The 15,276-nt window shown below is 44.4% G+C and overlaps 1 protein-coding gene across 7 annotated transcripts in view; it reads left to right on the forward strand.

The window, feature by feature from the left end:
* Positions 1 to 15,276, forward strand: part of ST18 (ST18 C2H2C-type zinc finger transcription factor) — a 133,044-nt gene that overhangs the window by 116,494 nt on the left and 1,274 nt on the right. For all 7 annotated transcript variants that reach the window (XM_040487808.1, XM_040487811.1, XM_040487809.1 and 4 more), the window contains 4 exons: positions 560 to 781; positions 5,568 to 5,656; positions 11,063 to 11,166; positions 13,365 to 13,508. In XM_040487808.1, coding sequence (XP_040343742.1) covers positions 560 to 781; positions 5,568 to 5,656; positions 11,063 to 11,166; positions 13,365 to 13,508 — 559 coding nt within the window. The remainder of the gene's footprint in view (positions 1 to 559; positions 782 to 5,567; positions 5,657 to 11,062; positions 11,167 to 13,364; positions 13,509 to 15,276) is intronic.

Raw genomic sequence — 15,276 nt, forward strand, 5'->3', positions numbered from 1 at the left:
AGCTACAGATGTAGAAGTTTGTAAATTTCTTGCTCTACAACATTTCTAAACGCGTTACTTCGGCATTTAAGAAACCAGCGTCCCCATTCTACGGGCAATGTGCCATACAATGTAGGGCAAAGTGGTTAACGTTTTATACACTTGGTCTTTTGTTTGGAGGCAGCCTAACACAGTGCTTACGTGATTGGCTCTAGACCTAAAACGTGTGGGTGTGAACATGACTCCACTTCTAGGAAAATGGGTGGCAGGTTACCTGAGCTCCAAAAGTTTTCCCCGCCTAAAAAACGGGATAATAACGCTCTCTGCCCGACGGGTTTATAGTGAAGATTACCTGAGATCATGTACGAACCTTCCTTAGCTTGGGCCTGCGGACCACTCTGACTGAGAATACGATGCTGTTTTGCTAATTGGACTGGCATTTTCAGAGCTCCTTAATTTCACCACTTGCCATCTATTTGGTATGGAATCTCCGCTGCCTTCCCATTCACCTAGTTACAGTGCTTCCTGTAGAGTTTTCCCCTGGCTCCCTGCTGGTAACGTCTCTGCTCTGTCTCTCTAGATGTCCTGTGATAGGGTGTGACGGCCAAGGTCACATATCAGGTAAATACACGTCCCACCGCACAGCTTCTGGCTGTCCCCTGGCCGCCAAGAGACAGAAGGAGAATCCTGTCAATGGGGCCCCCCTCTCCTGGAAACTGAACAAACAAGAGCTGCCACACTGTCCCTTGCCAGGCTGCAACGGGCTGGGCCATGTAAATAATGTTTTTGTCACCCACAGAAGGTAACGTCTGTTTTCTGTCTTTTGTTGTGTTGTTGTTGTGAGGGTGTGTCACCTCAGTGGCTTTGGGTCGAGGTGGGGAATCCCTCCTTGGGGTCATCAGTCGTAGCCCTTCAGATGTTGCGAGGAGTCTTGCCAGATCGATGTTTGATGACTTCGAGGAATGAAAAATGCTATTTTCTCTGTTTCTGAAACTTTACTCCGCAGTTTGCAAGGGCTGTAGAAATTGCATTTGGCTTTGGGGTTCTAAAATTTGCTTATGCTGCTACTTTTTAATGGTTTAGTCTTTTAATGGTCCGCTTCGATTTCAAGTGGTGATATTTACTCCGTTATGCGGCGTAATTGTAAACTTTCTCTTTACACATATTTATGTCCCTCCCTCTCGTGAACTGGCTCGATTTCAGGCCAAATTGTAGTTATTTTGCTGCTAGGGAGATGTGACTCATCCCCAGCAGCCAGAAAGAGAATGACACAGTGACTACTAAGGATACCACAGGATGAAAGAGGTTCAGAAAACCCTTTATAGTTTCACAATGACTTAATTCCTTTATCACTGGGTGTCATGGATTTCAATGGAGTCCTTTGTTGGGAACACTGATCTTCGTCCAGCTTTTTGGTTCACATTCTACCTAAAGAAAAGAGGCTAGAAGATTCACCACACACTTCTCTAATCAAGGAGGGCCCTTTCTAGTCTTCTGGCCCCCTGTGCACGATGCGGATTTGACATCCAATGGAGCTTTAGTGAGCCCTGATGCTTTGCGTATGCAAATTGAGCAAAGCGGGGGGGGGGGGGGGCCCATTCTAGATTTTGTTTGATTTTAAAGATACGTATCAATGGCATCAGAAAATTAAGCCTTCCAGGAATTGCTGTTTTAAGTGGACGTATAGCCATATCTGCTTATCGAGAAAACCTAAATTTTTGAAGTGGTTTTTTTTTCTGATTTTCAAATGCACGGTCATGTTCACAACAGCACACATTGTCCTGAGTTTGAGTCATTATTTCATATTCGGGAAGGACAGTCACAAATCAAGTGTGCCTGATGGCGTATTAACTGCCAAGTAGCGTTACTTTCTTATCGCGGACTCGGTAATATCCATGTTAACGCCGATAATGAAATATTAACGCCGTCCTATGGGGGGCACATCCCTCGGTCAGCAACAACACAATTATCTTTAAAAATCATGAAGTTTTAAATGATGACACCGAGGCTTGGTGAGGATAGAGAGCAACAGGGGCTCTCACTAGAGGTGCAAGAGAATCGCTAGAGCCGATCCCTTCAGGAAGTCAGGTTGAGAAAAGAACAGATGAACATTCCCAGCCCCCCAGACACCGAGCTGATAGGCTTATGCCTTGGAGAGTCTCCTGCACACGGGAGCCCAGAGACATGTCAGAGAATGTCTATGGGAGCGATGCCCTCCTAAGTCCAAACTGGGACGGACTCACCCACATGCCCGCTGACAGTCAAGTGTGTAAGTGAGCAGTGGCCCACGGTGAAAAGGAAGTGAAGCCTCAGTGGATTTTAGAACACAATGCTGAGTGGGAGAAAATGCTGGAGAATATGTGTGGCATGATTCTGTTTCCAAAAAGTTAAAAACAAGGAGCAGAATTGCATTTTAGAAAGCTAGGTCCTCATTCACCTACAGGCAATGGTGATCTCTGGGGGCAGGAGAGGTGACTGTTGAGGGCACGGGGAGCTTCAAAGTCATTTTCGTGTTTGAAGGTAAAAGGTGTTCACCTTGACGGTGTTCTTTAAACTGCGAATATACGTTGTATGTATCAATGCACATATTATGTGCTTCATAATAAGAAAAAGGAAATTATGAGTCAAAAAATATAAGCTTCAGTATTAATGCCAAGATAGAACTTTGTAGGAGAAAGAAAATAATTAAGTGTTTAAACAAATGAGTAATTCAGATTTCACTGTTCTTTACCGGAGAGTTCTCTTGCTGTTTAAAGGGTTTAAGAGACTGAATTTACTTTGGCGTATTCTCTTTAAGGTGGAATGCTTCTCTTTACTCTAGATAGAATTTAATGAACTAACGTAATAAAATGCCTAGCTTATAGCCTGGCACATAATGGTGTTTAACCCAGACGATTTCCTTTCCCTTTCATAAAAATTATATTAACATCTGCATATACATATATATATATATATGCAGTAATTCATTAATAATTCATTAAAGTGAGAATGACTTATGCTAAAATAGCACATTTTAACCTCTGATACACTTTTATATATTCTGTATTTTGACCCTCAAATCCCTGAGGTTTTTTGGTACTCTCTCCGCTCGCGGACAATAGCTAACATCTATTCAGGGCACGCTCTGTTCCAGTAGAGAGCACTGTTCTAAGTACCTTACGTGCTTTATTCCTTTAATCCTTTACAAAACCCTGTGAGCTACAGAGGTAGTGCAGTCACCCTCCACCGGCAGAAGAGGGCAAGTGCAGGGAGGTTCAGGAATTGCCCTTTTGCAGGCGGTGTCGGGACAGCAGCGCCCCTGTCGTGACCCTCCTTGGTGTTCAGTGAATCTCTCTGTGTGCCAGCCTCACGCACACGGTTTGCCCCCAGCCGTTCTCTAAGGTAAATTCTGCCGTTTTTTTCATGCTAACATTCCGCAAAACGGGAATAAGTACAAAATTTACCTTAGAGGATGGTCGAGAACAGTTTGGCCCATGCGTTTACATCAGCATAATATTTACAGACACACACACACACACACACACACACACACGATGGATGTTTGTAGTTTCAGAACCAGAACTTCTATGACCTCATTTAGTGCTATGCCAGAACTTTGTAATTTGTTTGAGAGCTTTAATATACACAGTGATGTCCATGTAAATCGTGTCGTCTGCTATTTCACTTTAACAAGGCAGATGAAGATATAGTTTAACATCGCGCTGATAAGTGGTAGACTTATACACTGGGTCAAAACCATCGTGACCTGCCCTTTCTCCTGCCTTTGCAACTCGGAGCCCAGACCGTGATGGTGACACCCCGGCCAGCCTCCACCTACGCAGCAGGTGGAAACCCCGTGGAGGAGTTGTTCAACCTCAAATGGGAAGACAACCATTGATCGTATTTTCCTATCCCATTGTTTTACATTTAAGATTTGTTTTACCCCCTGGAAGATACAACTACGTTGGAAAATACAAAATATCAAGTGGTATTTGGAAATCATATCCTCACTTTCATAACTTCCCGTACGCTTTAGCTCTAAGTCACACAGCTGCGGACGCGTCACTAACTCTCCTCACCACGGTTACAACTGGACGTGTGTTGCCCTGCGGTAGGAACAGAGCAGATTGTTTAGAGGACAGGGCCGGAGAATGTTCCTGAGCTCTTAAAAACCATCACTCTTCCACTACAAGTGGACTTACAGGTCAATTTCAAAATCCACCTTACCAGCTAAATATTGATCTTGTTCATGACAGTTTTCTGAGAACACACTCTGTGACATAAAGACAGACTTGTGCTAACTTTGCAGAAAAAATACAGATAATGAAGCTTATGGGCCACACTTTACAGTGAGAAGCTTACAAAATAAGGAAAATCCAGTTTATAGTTCTGTTTGTGCTTTTTCATTATTTTCTTTTCCGGCCCTAAATATTTCATAACTTAGCAAATTTTGGCAAACCACATGGCCTTCTTTTTATATGTAATTTTATATATCTATTATTTTTATATTTCACATAATCTCCATATAGAATGACTTAGAAGTCATTTAAAAATATGTTCATTTAGCAAACATTTATAAGGGGCTTTGCTTCAGAAATATTTTTTTTCACTCTGCCAAGTGTCCTGATGTTCAGACCGAAAATGATTGTTTCATATACGAATTGTAACCAAATGTCTGTGGGGAAAAAATATTTGAAGTGGCTGATTTGTGACCATTTTTAATGGTGCTTAAAAATCCTGTCTCTAAAAATATAGCAAAGTTGCAACAGAATTAATGGTTGCTTAAAAGAACAAAACTGTCTCATCACGTACTATAAGACACAAGTTTTGTTCAACGTTGTCATGATCATTTTGGTGCAATTTAAATAAAACGGGTGACATTAAAGAAAGGAAGCATAGCAGAAGGGTGTAGCTATTAAGGAAAAGGGGTAAACCCCACTGCAGGAATAGACACTGCCCACAGGGAGCGCATCTGAATATATTTACAGTGCTTCCTTTTAGTCTCCTTTCGGAGTAGAGATTTTTTAAATGACAATTAACGTTTTAAAAGCTGGAGGATAAATTAGAAACAGTCCCATGCCCAAATGGTATGCGCTACACCTGTTTATTTTTATTATTTTGGGTGTGTATTAATTCAAGCCATTCTGTAAAGATCAGACTACAGTATATAAGAAACAGGAGGAACTAGATTCTGCTGTATTATTCATGGAATTTTGACTAATTTGGAACAATTCTTATTTGTAGCACATACGTAGAGTCTTAACATTTATGGAAAATAAAGGGACCACTACAAAAAAAGGCACTTATATGAATGCAGAATAGTAACTTTAACAAAAGTAATTAAATGATAGTATCTGCAGTAGCTATTTGTGTTTTGTTTTAAAGAACAAAAACACAAAGCACGATTACATTATTTGAAGGCCTTTGCTTTCGTTTTCATAGATGTTACATGTTATTTCTACAAAGAGACTGCAGATTATAATGTAATTACTTGGCAGGCAAAGACAGTAAGTGGGAATACAAAATTTTGATTTTTGTAAGACGCAATGCATGTGAAAAGGGAGAAATAATATGTATTTCACACATTGGTATAATTTCCATGTTCACAGCTTATCTGGATGTCCTCTAAATGCACAAGCCATCAAAAAGGGCAAGGTCTCAGAAGAGCTGATGACCATCAAACTCAAAGCGACAGGCGGTAAGAGCACAGAGCTGAAGGCTGCCGTCCCCACCAAGGTCCCAGCCGGCTCCCCAAAGTGTTCTCCTGCCAAAGGATTCTCTAAGTGGGAAGTGCGATTTTAATACACAAGAAGGAAGCTTTCCTTGAATTTGAACTAGAGCCATAACTTCGTCTAAAACGCAATTTCTTGGGTTTTTTCCCTTCCTTCTTAGTAAGGATCTCCAACGGAAAATCAAGCAATGCTATTCAAGGGATTAGGAAACACTGGGTGAACTTTTGTTTCCCAGTGCTCAAAACGACAGCTTTTGCACTAGTGTGTGTGTGTGTGTGTGTGTGTGCGCACACGTGCGCGCGTTCCCGGTATAAGTCTTCCATTAAATTTCAAGAAATACAGTTTTTGGCATTTATCTTTGAATCCTCAAATTTTGTTCCGTACTCAGAATGATATCTTTATGATGAATCTGGATGATTTAAATTTATATCCAAATCTGTATCTGTATTTCCCTAGTGTCAATGCCTCATCAAAGTTGATAGATGCAGTTTCTGAGCTCTGTCTTTGGATCCTTCAATTTCCCTTTGATTCTTGAGCGCTTTCCCCAAGATTTCTCATCACTATTATCTCAGGCACGTGTTGTTTCCTTAGAACATCATTCTAAAGCATCCGGAAACCATGGCAAAGCAATCGTGTTTGCGTTGGAGATTTATTTGATGGTGTCTTTGGCACATAACTGGAACGGAGCAACCGTTACTTTACTTCTTCGAAAGCGTTGCTCCATTTTTTTAACTTGCGTGTGAGTGTTTAGAACAAAGATGTGCAATATCCAAAAGAGGGCAACGCTTTTGAGCTTCCCGCTTCCCTCTAAGGCTTTCATCTGCCATCAGATGTGTTATTTCCAGTGGCCCCTTGGGGACCTGCTCTTCCTCCCGCAGCCACCACTAAGAGGCGAAGGGGGTTGGGGGAGGGTTGGACACGCTGGGGGATTAGGGGCTGCGCTCACCATTCTCTCCCACATTTAGATGCTCAGCGAAAGTGCTTTCTCCAGGTGTCTTCCTTGTTCTTTGGAAATACTCCTCACTTCTCAGCGGCCTCTTAGCACATTCTCTGTGAAACCTGCACAATTTAATATTTATTTATTCACGTGTCACCTAATTTCAAACAATATGTAAATGAAAGGGGGTGCGATGCTACATAAAAAAAAAAAAGCTACTTAGAAAGTAATTCAAAAAAAAAATGAGACAAAAGGAGATCGAAGATAAGGAAGCCAGGTGGGCCAAGCCTGAGGATCCCGGAAGGAACGTGTGAAGCAAGGCACTTCGCAGTGGGTCAGAAGCAATCTCGGATGTGACTTCCGGCTTTTCAGAAGCCAAAGCAAAAGGAGAATATAATCGCTATGAGAATCACACCGTCAGTAAGTAAATTCGGAGCAAAGAGTTTCTCGGAAACTGAGTGCGTTAAGAAAACATTTCCCATGAATCTTCATTATAAGAACCCAGCAACACCTTGAGCAGTAAAGGTAACGGAGGTCACAGAAGTCGCAGGCTGCTCCTGATAAAGAAAGAACAAGACGCCCAGCTGTTGGCACTACAGCAACTTACAGCGAAGCCGTGCGGGGCACACGGCTCTGCTGGGCTGCCCAAACCCCCTGGTAGACGGTCACAGAACCCTGGGGGCAGCTGGACCGCACACACGTCCTTCGAAGGGTGCTTTATAAACTGAGCATCTTCAGCCGAACTTTCAAAGGACACGGGGCAGCAGCAAGATGGCTAGAAAACATTGACAAGTGTCTGATCTGCCTCTATTCCAAATGGGCCAGGACATTGGAAACAGCACAGCCTCACAATCTAAGGAGCCAGGGGCTGATGCTCATCGAAAGCCTGAGAACCCACAGTGACTTGTGTGTGAGGAAAACCCCACCTGGTTCAAGTCAGGGTCAGGGAGGACGTAAGTTCATTTGAGGTCCTCTATAACAGTGGGGCATCGTCCCGTAGTCCCCTGGCCCCCTGCCTTGAAGTTTGGACACAGCCGTGGTTCCCTGGATGACTTACAAAGGGGGTGTAACCCAACACTCTCTAGGTCCTAAGAAGAAAGCCAAATTGCAGTAAACTCAGGAGTGCATATGACTGTCAGCCTCCTGGTGGGCTATGTGAAGTTAAACTGGGTACAGATCATTCAGGCAAATTGGTTAGTTGCAGGACACGTTGGAAGCATTTTACCGACAAACTAGTCAAAACATGGAAGCTCTACACCAAAAGCACTTACATTCATTTTAGAAGAATTGATCTTTAGTTCTCTGCCCTTGCCATAATTAAATTGCCACCCTGATTTTTTAAACCATGACTAGTCCTTGATAGTAAAATTACAATGTCTGTACATGAACAAATGCTTGCCCGTCTATTCTTTGTGGGACAAGTAAAAGTTACGATGGTTGACCTACGTATACGTTCTTATACTTAGTAGACCTTTCTAGGTCTTTCCATGTGGCAGAGTATCATGTTCTAAATATTGTTATACATCATTCTTTTCTGGATAGAGCTCTAACTACTTAAAGCCCCTTACAAGTTGAATATATCTGCTGTATACGAGTATATGCATCCCTTATAAATTTATACAGAATATAAAATATCGTTATAAATTAGGTAATCCCTAGTTATATACATTAGGCACAGATTTAACCCAAGCAAAGAAAGCATCTTCCTTTGCTTTTAAACAGGTACACCCTTTAAAGAAACAGGGCCACTGAATAGTTCAGCAGAATACTCCTTGGAAAGTTTATATGGCTTCCTTGGTTAACAATACATAGTTGGCCTACCCCAGGGCCCTACTTCCACTCTACATTCTGTTGTGTGTGTATCTGTCAGAGAACATCAGTGCACACATTTTATGGATACTTTCAAAAACGGATTAAATATCTATGCTAAAGGTAGCATTATAATGGTTGAGAAAGCATATTCTCGAACCGGAGAGCTTGTGTGCTGAATCCCAGCTCTACCGCTTACTACTTAACCCCTTCATGCCCTGGTTTTCCCATCTTTAAAATGAGTAATAAGGGTACCTGCTTCATGGGATCCTTAAGAGGATCCAGTGAGTTCACACTGGCTAGTGCAGGTGTGAAGTTCATCTGTTGCAGCCTCCCAGCTCCACTCAGTGGTGGAGGCTCGTAAAGACCGTAGGTACGGAGAGGAGGGGGGCAGACAAATAGATCAGTAGAAATAAATAAAGTCATGTATTCATGGGGAAAAAAAATTACAAAAAGATTGGCTGAAATGCCTCCTCCCCCAAAATAAAATAAAATATCTCCCCCAATCCCAGAAGTCATAATGAAAACATTAGTTCATGTATTCATTAATTGCATGAGGATTTATGGAATTTATGGACTTATGGAGAATTTATGCTATTACCGTTTTGTGAGATCTCGTCTCCAAATCATACCTTTCCCATAGGTGTCCAGGTACCTTTTGTTACGAGGCATCTTCTAAATGGCCCCATCGTGGTCAAGAGACGTGAGTGTTCTCGCTCTCATTGGATGCCAGGGGAACGCAATCCTAACCAGATCTCAGTACCGAGAACCGGGGCTGTCAGAGTCTTCTCGCAAGCATCCATGACTTAACAGCCAAAATTAAACCCTTGGTTTTCCCTCTGGAAGCTGCCATTCCGCTGGCCTTCCTCATCCCAGGGATGCCACTAGTCGCCAGCTGCTTGAGCAGAAACAAATGGTCTTCCTCGAGGCCTCCGTTCACTCATCCCCTTTCTTCCATCCGTCACAAGTATTGCAAATCCTACCTGCAAGTTTTATTTGAGTGCACTTCCGTCAGCCCTGCTTCCACGGCCACGGGGCAAAGGGCCATCCGACGAGCCAGGACCCCAGGGATAATCTCGTAACCAGTCTCCTGGTTTCTACCGGCTCCCTTTCACCGCATCCTCTACTCAGGACTGCGCTATGCTTTTGAAAAGCCAACCAGATCGCATCAACTCCCCTGCTTAAAACTCTTCACGGGTTTCCACTGCCCGAGAATAAACCCAAGCGCTTTGTGAGGTGGCCTGCCTTCGTCGCTCACCGTGTGTTCATTCACGGGGGCCTTCTTACAGTCCAGGGAGCAGACCTTCCATTCATTGCCTTCCGACCCCAGGCCTCTGTGCTTTCTACTCCGTCCCCCGGGATGCTCATCCCACCCGGGTCCCAAGCTTTTCGTGGGCCTGCCTTTTTTGTAGTGGCAAAGGCTCAGATGAAAAGAGCCTTGCCCAGTGAGGGTTCTCAAAGCACCGCGCGTGTTTCCTTCCCAGGTCTTCATCTTTTATCAGACTTAGGGTCTGCCTCACCAGATACTATGTAAGAAAATGCCATTTTCCGAAGTGGAATTTTATTCCAAAGAGACAGAAAGGAAAAACAATTTGACAAAGAAATATAACAATAGAAGCTTTCGTCTGCTGAAATCAGAAAAATGCCACAAGCGCTTAGAGCCCTCGGAACATGTTTAATTGGGAATCTGCGCTCCCTGGTGTCATCCCAACCAAGTATTTCAGACCCAGTTGTCTGAAGAAGATCCTGTCTAGGGTAGCAACCACTTGAGCTCGGTGCTCGGAACTCTCCAGGTGCAGCCAGCCAGTTCGGAATAAATCCTGAGTCCCGTATCCCGGATGTTACAGAACCATTAGTGTGGTCCTGGGGAATTGTGTATTTTTTCTTAGGAGCCGTGTCCCACGGTTGACTCATATTCAAAACGATCGAGGTCCTGAACTGCGGGGATCTTAGCTGTCGGTTCGCTTTTCTTCTTTACTGAATCTCGGAGCCCAGTGTTAGATCGATCTTGTGGAGTACTCTCTTCATTGGTGCCCGCTTGGCCCGTTTTGATCCAGGCACTTAATTCCTTACAATAAGGCAGTACGTGCCCACAAAACGGCCACCTGGTTTTTCCTGCTTTGTGGAAAGCTTCAGGGCTTACGGGTTCGTTTTAACATCATATTGGTAAGCGTTGTTCGCGTTGTTTTTGGTGGGCGTGCCGTGTGTTGCCAGGTTGGGCTTTTGTGAATGTGCCGCGTACGTCTCATGCCCGCCTCCCATTGCACACAGGCGGCCGTTTGTCTCGGGTGTGGACCTGGGAATGGAGTTGCTGGGTCACAGAGCATGGGAGGCTCACCTTCAGGGGACAAGGGACTCTTTTCCAGGGTAGTAACCCCAGGGCAGAATGTAGAAATGTAGAAAAGTAGAAAAAGCTCTTTTCTACTCCCTCGTCTCACAAAGAAATCCCATCTTGTAACTCTGGAACCCACTCTTTTAGAATCTTGGATATGGGTCAGGGTAAAAATTCAGCATTTCAAATTAACACTAATTTTCACTTAGCAAACCACAAACGAAACATAAAATGACTTGTATTCTCATTGTCTCACATTTCCGTTTGCACTCAAGAGGGTCTGACTCTTTGTAGGTATAGAGAGTGATGAAGAAATTCGGCACCTGGATGAAGAAATAAAAGAACTGAATGAATCCAACCTTAAAATTGAAGCAGATATGATGAAACTCCAGACGCAGGTAAAAACAGCAAAACGACAGAAAGCTATTCGTTGTCTTTAAAGTGATCACGACCATTAGTGGGGGCAAAACACTGAACAGTCAAACCCTGTGATGAAAGATAAACCGTTACCTTACTATGAATACACTGAGCGTGCCTCGGTGACACCGTATTGCAAAGCTTGGGTACGTAGGTCGGTCACCCCGGGCCACCACTGGTTTGGTAGCTGGAGGCAAAGTTACTCGTGCGTTTGTCTTGGGTGCGTTAAAGGATTTAGAAGCAAAGCCGATCGTCCTGTAATTAGAGTCCCGCAGAACACATGGTGATTTAGAAAAATTGTCACAAAAAGATACAAGAAGACTTAGTTTTATTCAAAACTCAAATAAAACAGAACAACTTTTCCCATTTACTTTTTCTGGAACACCTCTGAACATGTGTTTGTTAGAAACAGGTCTTTCTGGAGATTTTCCTGGACAGAGTGTTTACTGAAAAAACCCAAGCAGTTTCTCAGTTCTGTAATCTCCTGTGTTATGTCTGCCCCACCCCCTGACTAAATGTATACAAATGGAAATTAAAAGTTCAGTCCAGGATTTTTTTTTTTTTTTAAACACGAATAATGACCATATTGCAGCAAGGCAGAGGGATGAGAATAATGAGACAAAGCCTGGGCAGAAGTTTCTTCCCCCCTTCTGTCTTCTCCTGAAACATGGGGTTTTAGGGCCTTTCTGGTTACTGACTCTCAGAAGTCCTCACTCACTGTGGCTTCAAACAGAACTTGGTTTCCTAAGCCACCGTGACCAGTTTTATAATCTTCCTTTAATAGCTAGCAGGTATACAAAAGAGCTTGATGCATTGGTTTACAAATCATGGGGACTCCTCTTGGGAACCATTCGTGAAGCAAGCAAGACCTCTGCCCTCAACGAGCTTAAAGTCTAGAAGGGGGAGATACAGGATAAAAAAATCGTACATGACAAATTACATTGTATGAGACAAGGGGACAGGGAGAGGTGGCCGGATTTTAACCTGGGCCTGGGAAGAAGGAAATGTGTTGACAAAGACTTGAGAAGCTGAAGGGGGTCGTCAAACAGGTATGGGGGCAGAGCATTTCAAACCGTAAAAACCACAAGTGCAAAAACCCTAAATCCTGAGAAGGCCCAGAGTTCTGAGAAATAGTAGAGGGGAGCATGTGCAGGTGAGTGATCGAGGTGGGGATCCCAAGAGAGGTCACCCATGGAGCATCCCAGAGGCCCGTTTAAAGAGCTTGGTTTTTATTGCAGAACCATTGGGTTTTTATTATTATTATTATTATTATTATTATTTTAATGTTTATTTTTGAGACAGAGAGAGAGCATGAATGGGGGAGGGTCAGAGAGAGAGGGAGACACAGAATCCGAAGCGGGCTCCAGGCCCCGAGCTGTCAGCACAGAGCCCCACGTGGGGCTCGAACTCACAGACCGTGAGATCATGCCCTGAGCCGAAGTTGGACGCTTAACCCACCGAGCCACCCAAGTGCCCCAGAACCACTGGTTTTAATTTTGGCTTTAATGCAGAACCATTACGGGGTTTTGAGCCAGTATCAATCAATAAATCCATCATATTTGATCTATTTTCGGGCTTACATTTGAAGAGACTGGTATTGGTAACTGTTGAAGACGAGCCAAGAAGAGATTGCATGGGGCCAAGCCAGGTGCAGGGCCACCTGTGAGAAGGCATCCACGGTCACTCCAGGGGGTGGACCCAGGGGCCGGCAGTGCAGGTGGGGACGGTGTCCATCTTGGAGACTGCGAAGAAGGAGCCCAGTGGGTGTGCAGTGAGAGAGAAAGAGAGCCTTCAGGGACACCTCGAAGGTCTGAGCGAGGTTCAAGTTGCTACCGTTTGGGTAGGCGAGGACTGCGTGTGGAGTGGGATTGGGGGACGCAGCGAAGGCTCCCTCTTGCGAAGGCTCCCTCTTGCACCTGCTGAGCTGGAGACTGCCACCGTCCGGCCACTTGGAGAGGCGGAAGTGGCGACTCACGAGAGAAGTCCGGGCTAGAGATGTAAACTTGGTGATGTGATCCCAAGACTTAGAGTGATCGCATGGGTTGCGGTTTGGTGAGGAGAAGCTGGGGGGCACGCGCTCCTTGGCAGTGAGGGTGAGCAGGTGCCCTTCCCCCGGGGAGAGAAGCCTTTCGCGCTCCCCCAGATCAGCCGCTCCTACCCCAGGTCCTTTCCGTTGCAGATCACATCGATGGAGAGCAACCTAAAGACCATAGAGGAGGAGAACAAGCTCATAGAGCAGAACAACGAAAGCCTGCTCAAGGAGCTGGCTGGCCTGAGCCAAGCTCTCATCTCCAGCCTCGCGGACATCCAGCTCCCGCAGATGGTAAGTCCGAGGCGGCACCTCCCCAAGCAAGGTCGCCGCCGGGCTGCCGGCCACGGCCGCTGCCCGGCGACAATCTCCCCGCCGGGGACCGTGGCGGATACGCAGGCCAAGTTACAGTAAGGCGGAGCGTGGTGGATCTCGCCCGAGTCCTTTAGAGGCGGCGGCTGATTCAAATCTCGCTTTACGATGTGAGATGAATGTCGGAGGCCAGAGCCCCCTCACTAAAAGTTTGTTTCTAAATGGAAAGCTTAAGCCAGCCACCCAACTCAAGAACCATTAAAAAAAAAAAAAAAGTTTTTTAACTTGGTGGGGTTTTTTCCTGCTAAGCATGAAGAACATACTTAAGTTCTCCCATGGAATAAAAAAGTGAGCAAAACATCCTTTCAAGACCGAAACGTGTTTGAGTTTTGGCAGCTATTTAAAATGCAGAGATAACGGGTTTCTATCACGTTTTCATAAATAAAACACACATTTGGAAGAGAGGCCGCATTGTTGAATGCTTTTCATTTCATTAATGCATGCATTTTTAGAACAAGTTTTTTAAAGCTGCAAATTTTATATACAGAATGATTTAAAGAAGCAGCAGTTTAATGACAAAAGATGACTGGGTTTCCTGAAAGCACGAAATCCTTCAATTTGCCCCACTTTCCAGCATGGAGCCCTCATCCGACTCAATTCCAAATGTGTCTCTTGACAATAAAAAAAGAAAATCGATAATGTGATAATAGAGAACACAAAGGAAAATAAATTATTACTTTATGGCCAGTATCAAGGTAAATTATTGGATATTATTATGGTACTATTTATGAACGTTTGTGTAATTCCTACTTGAAATTTGTATCCATTAGTAGCTCTTCCTTCACAAGTGTCATAAAAATAATCACTACCATACAAGGGACCACGTACCCCATACAGCTGTCTACAAGGCATTCTAGTGGTGAGATTTAGGGCTGATTACACTACCCGTTCACACACGCAGACACCAAAGACTGAGCCTCGGCTGAGTCCGTAGCTGAGGAAATCAAAGTTCAGAGAGTTTGTGTAATTTGGTCAAGGTTCGAGAGCCAGGTGAACCCGGCTTTACCGTGTGGCCTTTACTCACCTTGCCACCAGGGTCGTAGTCGGGTTACAGACTCTCCAAGAAACACACGACAGGGCAAACAGGAAACCGTCGTTAGATGACATTCATGATTTAAATCAGCACTTTGCTGAAATAAGACACAGAAAGACATCATGTGTTTTCACTCACATGTGAGTTGGGAAACTTAACGGAAGACCATGGGGGAAGGGAAGGAAAACAGAAACAGCTACAGACAGGGAGGCAAACCACAAGAGACGTTTCAATACACAGAACAAACTGAGGGTGGAAGGAGGCGGGGGGTGGCGGGGGGGTGGGGAAAATGGGTGACTGGCATCGAGGGGGGCACTTGTTGGGAGGAGCACTGGGGGTTGTATGGAAGCGATGAGTCACGGGAATCCACTTCCGATGCCAAGAGCACACTGCACATTGTATGTTAGCGAACCTGACACTAAATTACATAAAAATCAATCAATCAATCAGCACTTTGCTCAGCACAACAAAATAACCGTCAGATTTAGCAAGCCTGCTTTCTAAATAGCAGCGATAACAATAACATCCTTTATAGTGTTTAGACCTTTTTAAATGCTTTATTTTTGAGAGAGAGAGAGAGAGAGAGAGAGAGAGAGCAAGAGCGGGGGAGGGGCAGAGAGAGAGGGAGACACAGAGTCCGAAGCAGGCTCCAGGCTC

This window comes from Herpailurus yagouaroundi, unplaced genomic scaffold (assembly GCF_014898765.1).
Source record: "Herpailurus yagouaroundi ecotype Mexico unplaced genomic scaffold, PumYag 165, whole genome shotgun sequence".
Taxonomy (NCBI): domain Eukaryota; kingdom Metazoa; phylum Chordata; class Mammalia; order Carnivora; family Felidae; genus Herpailurus; species Herpailurus yagouaroundi.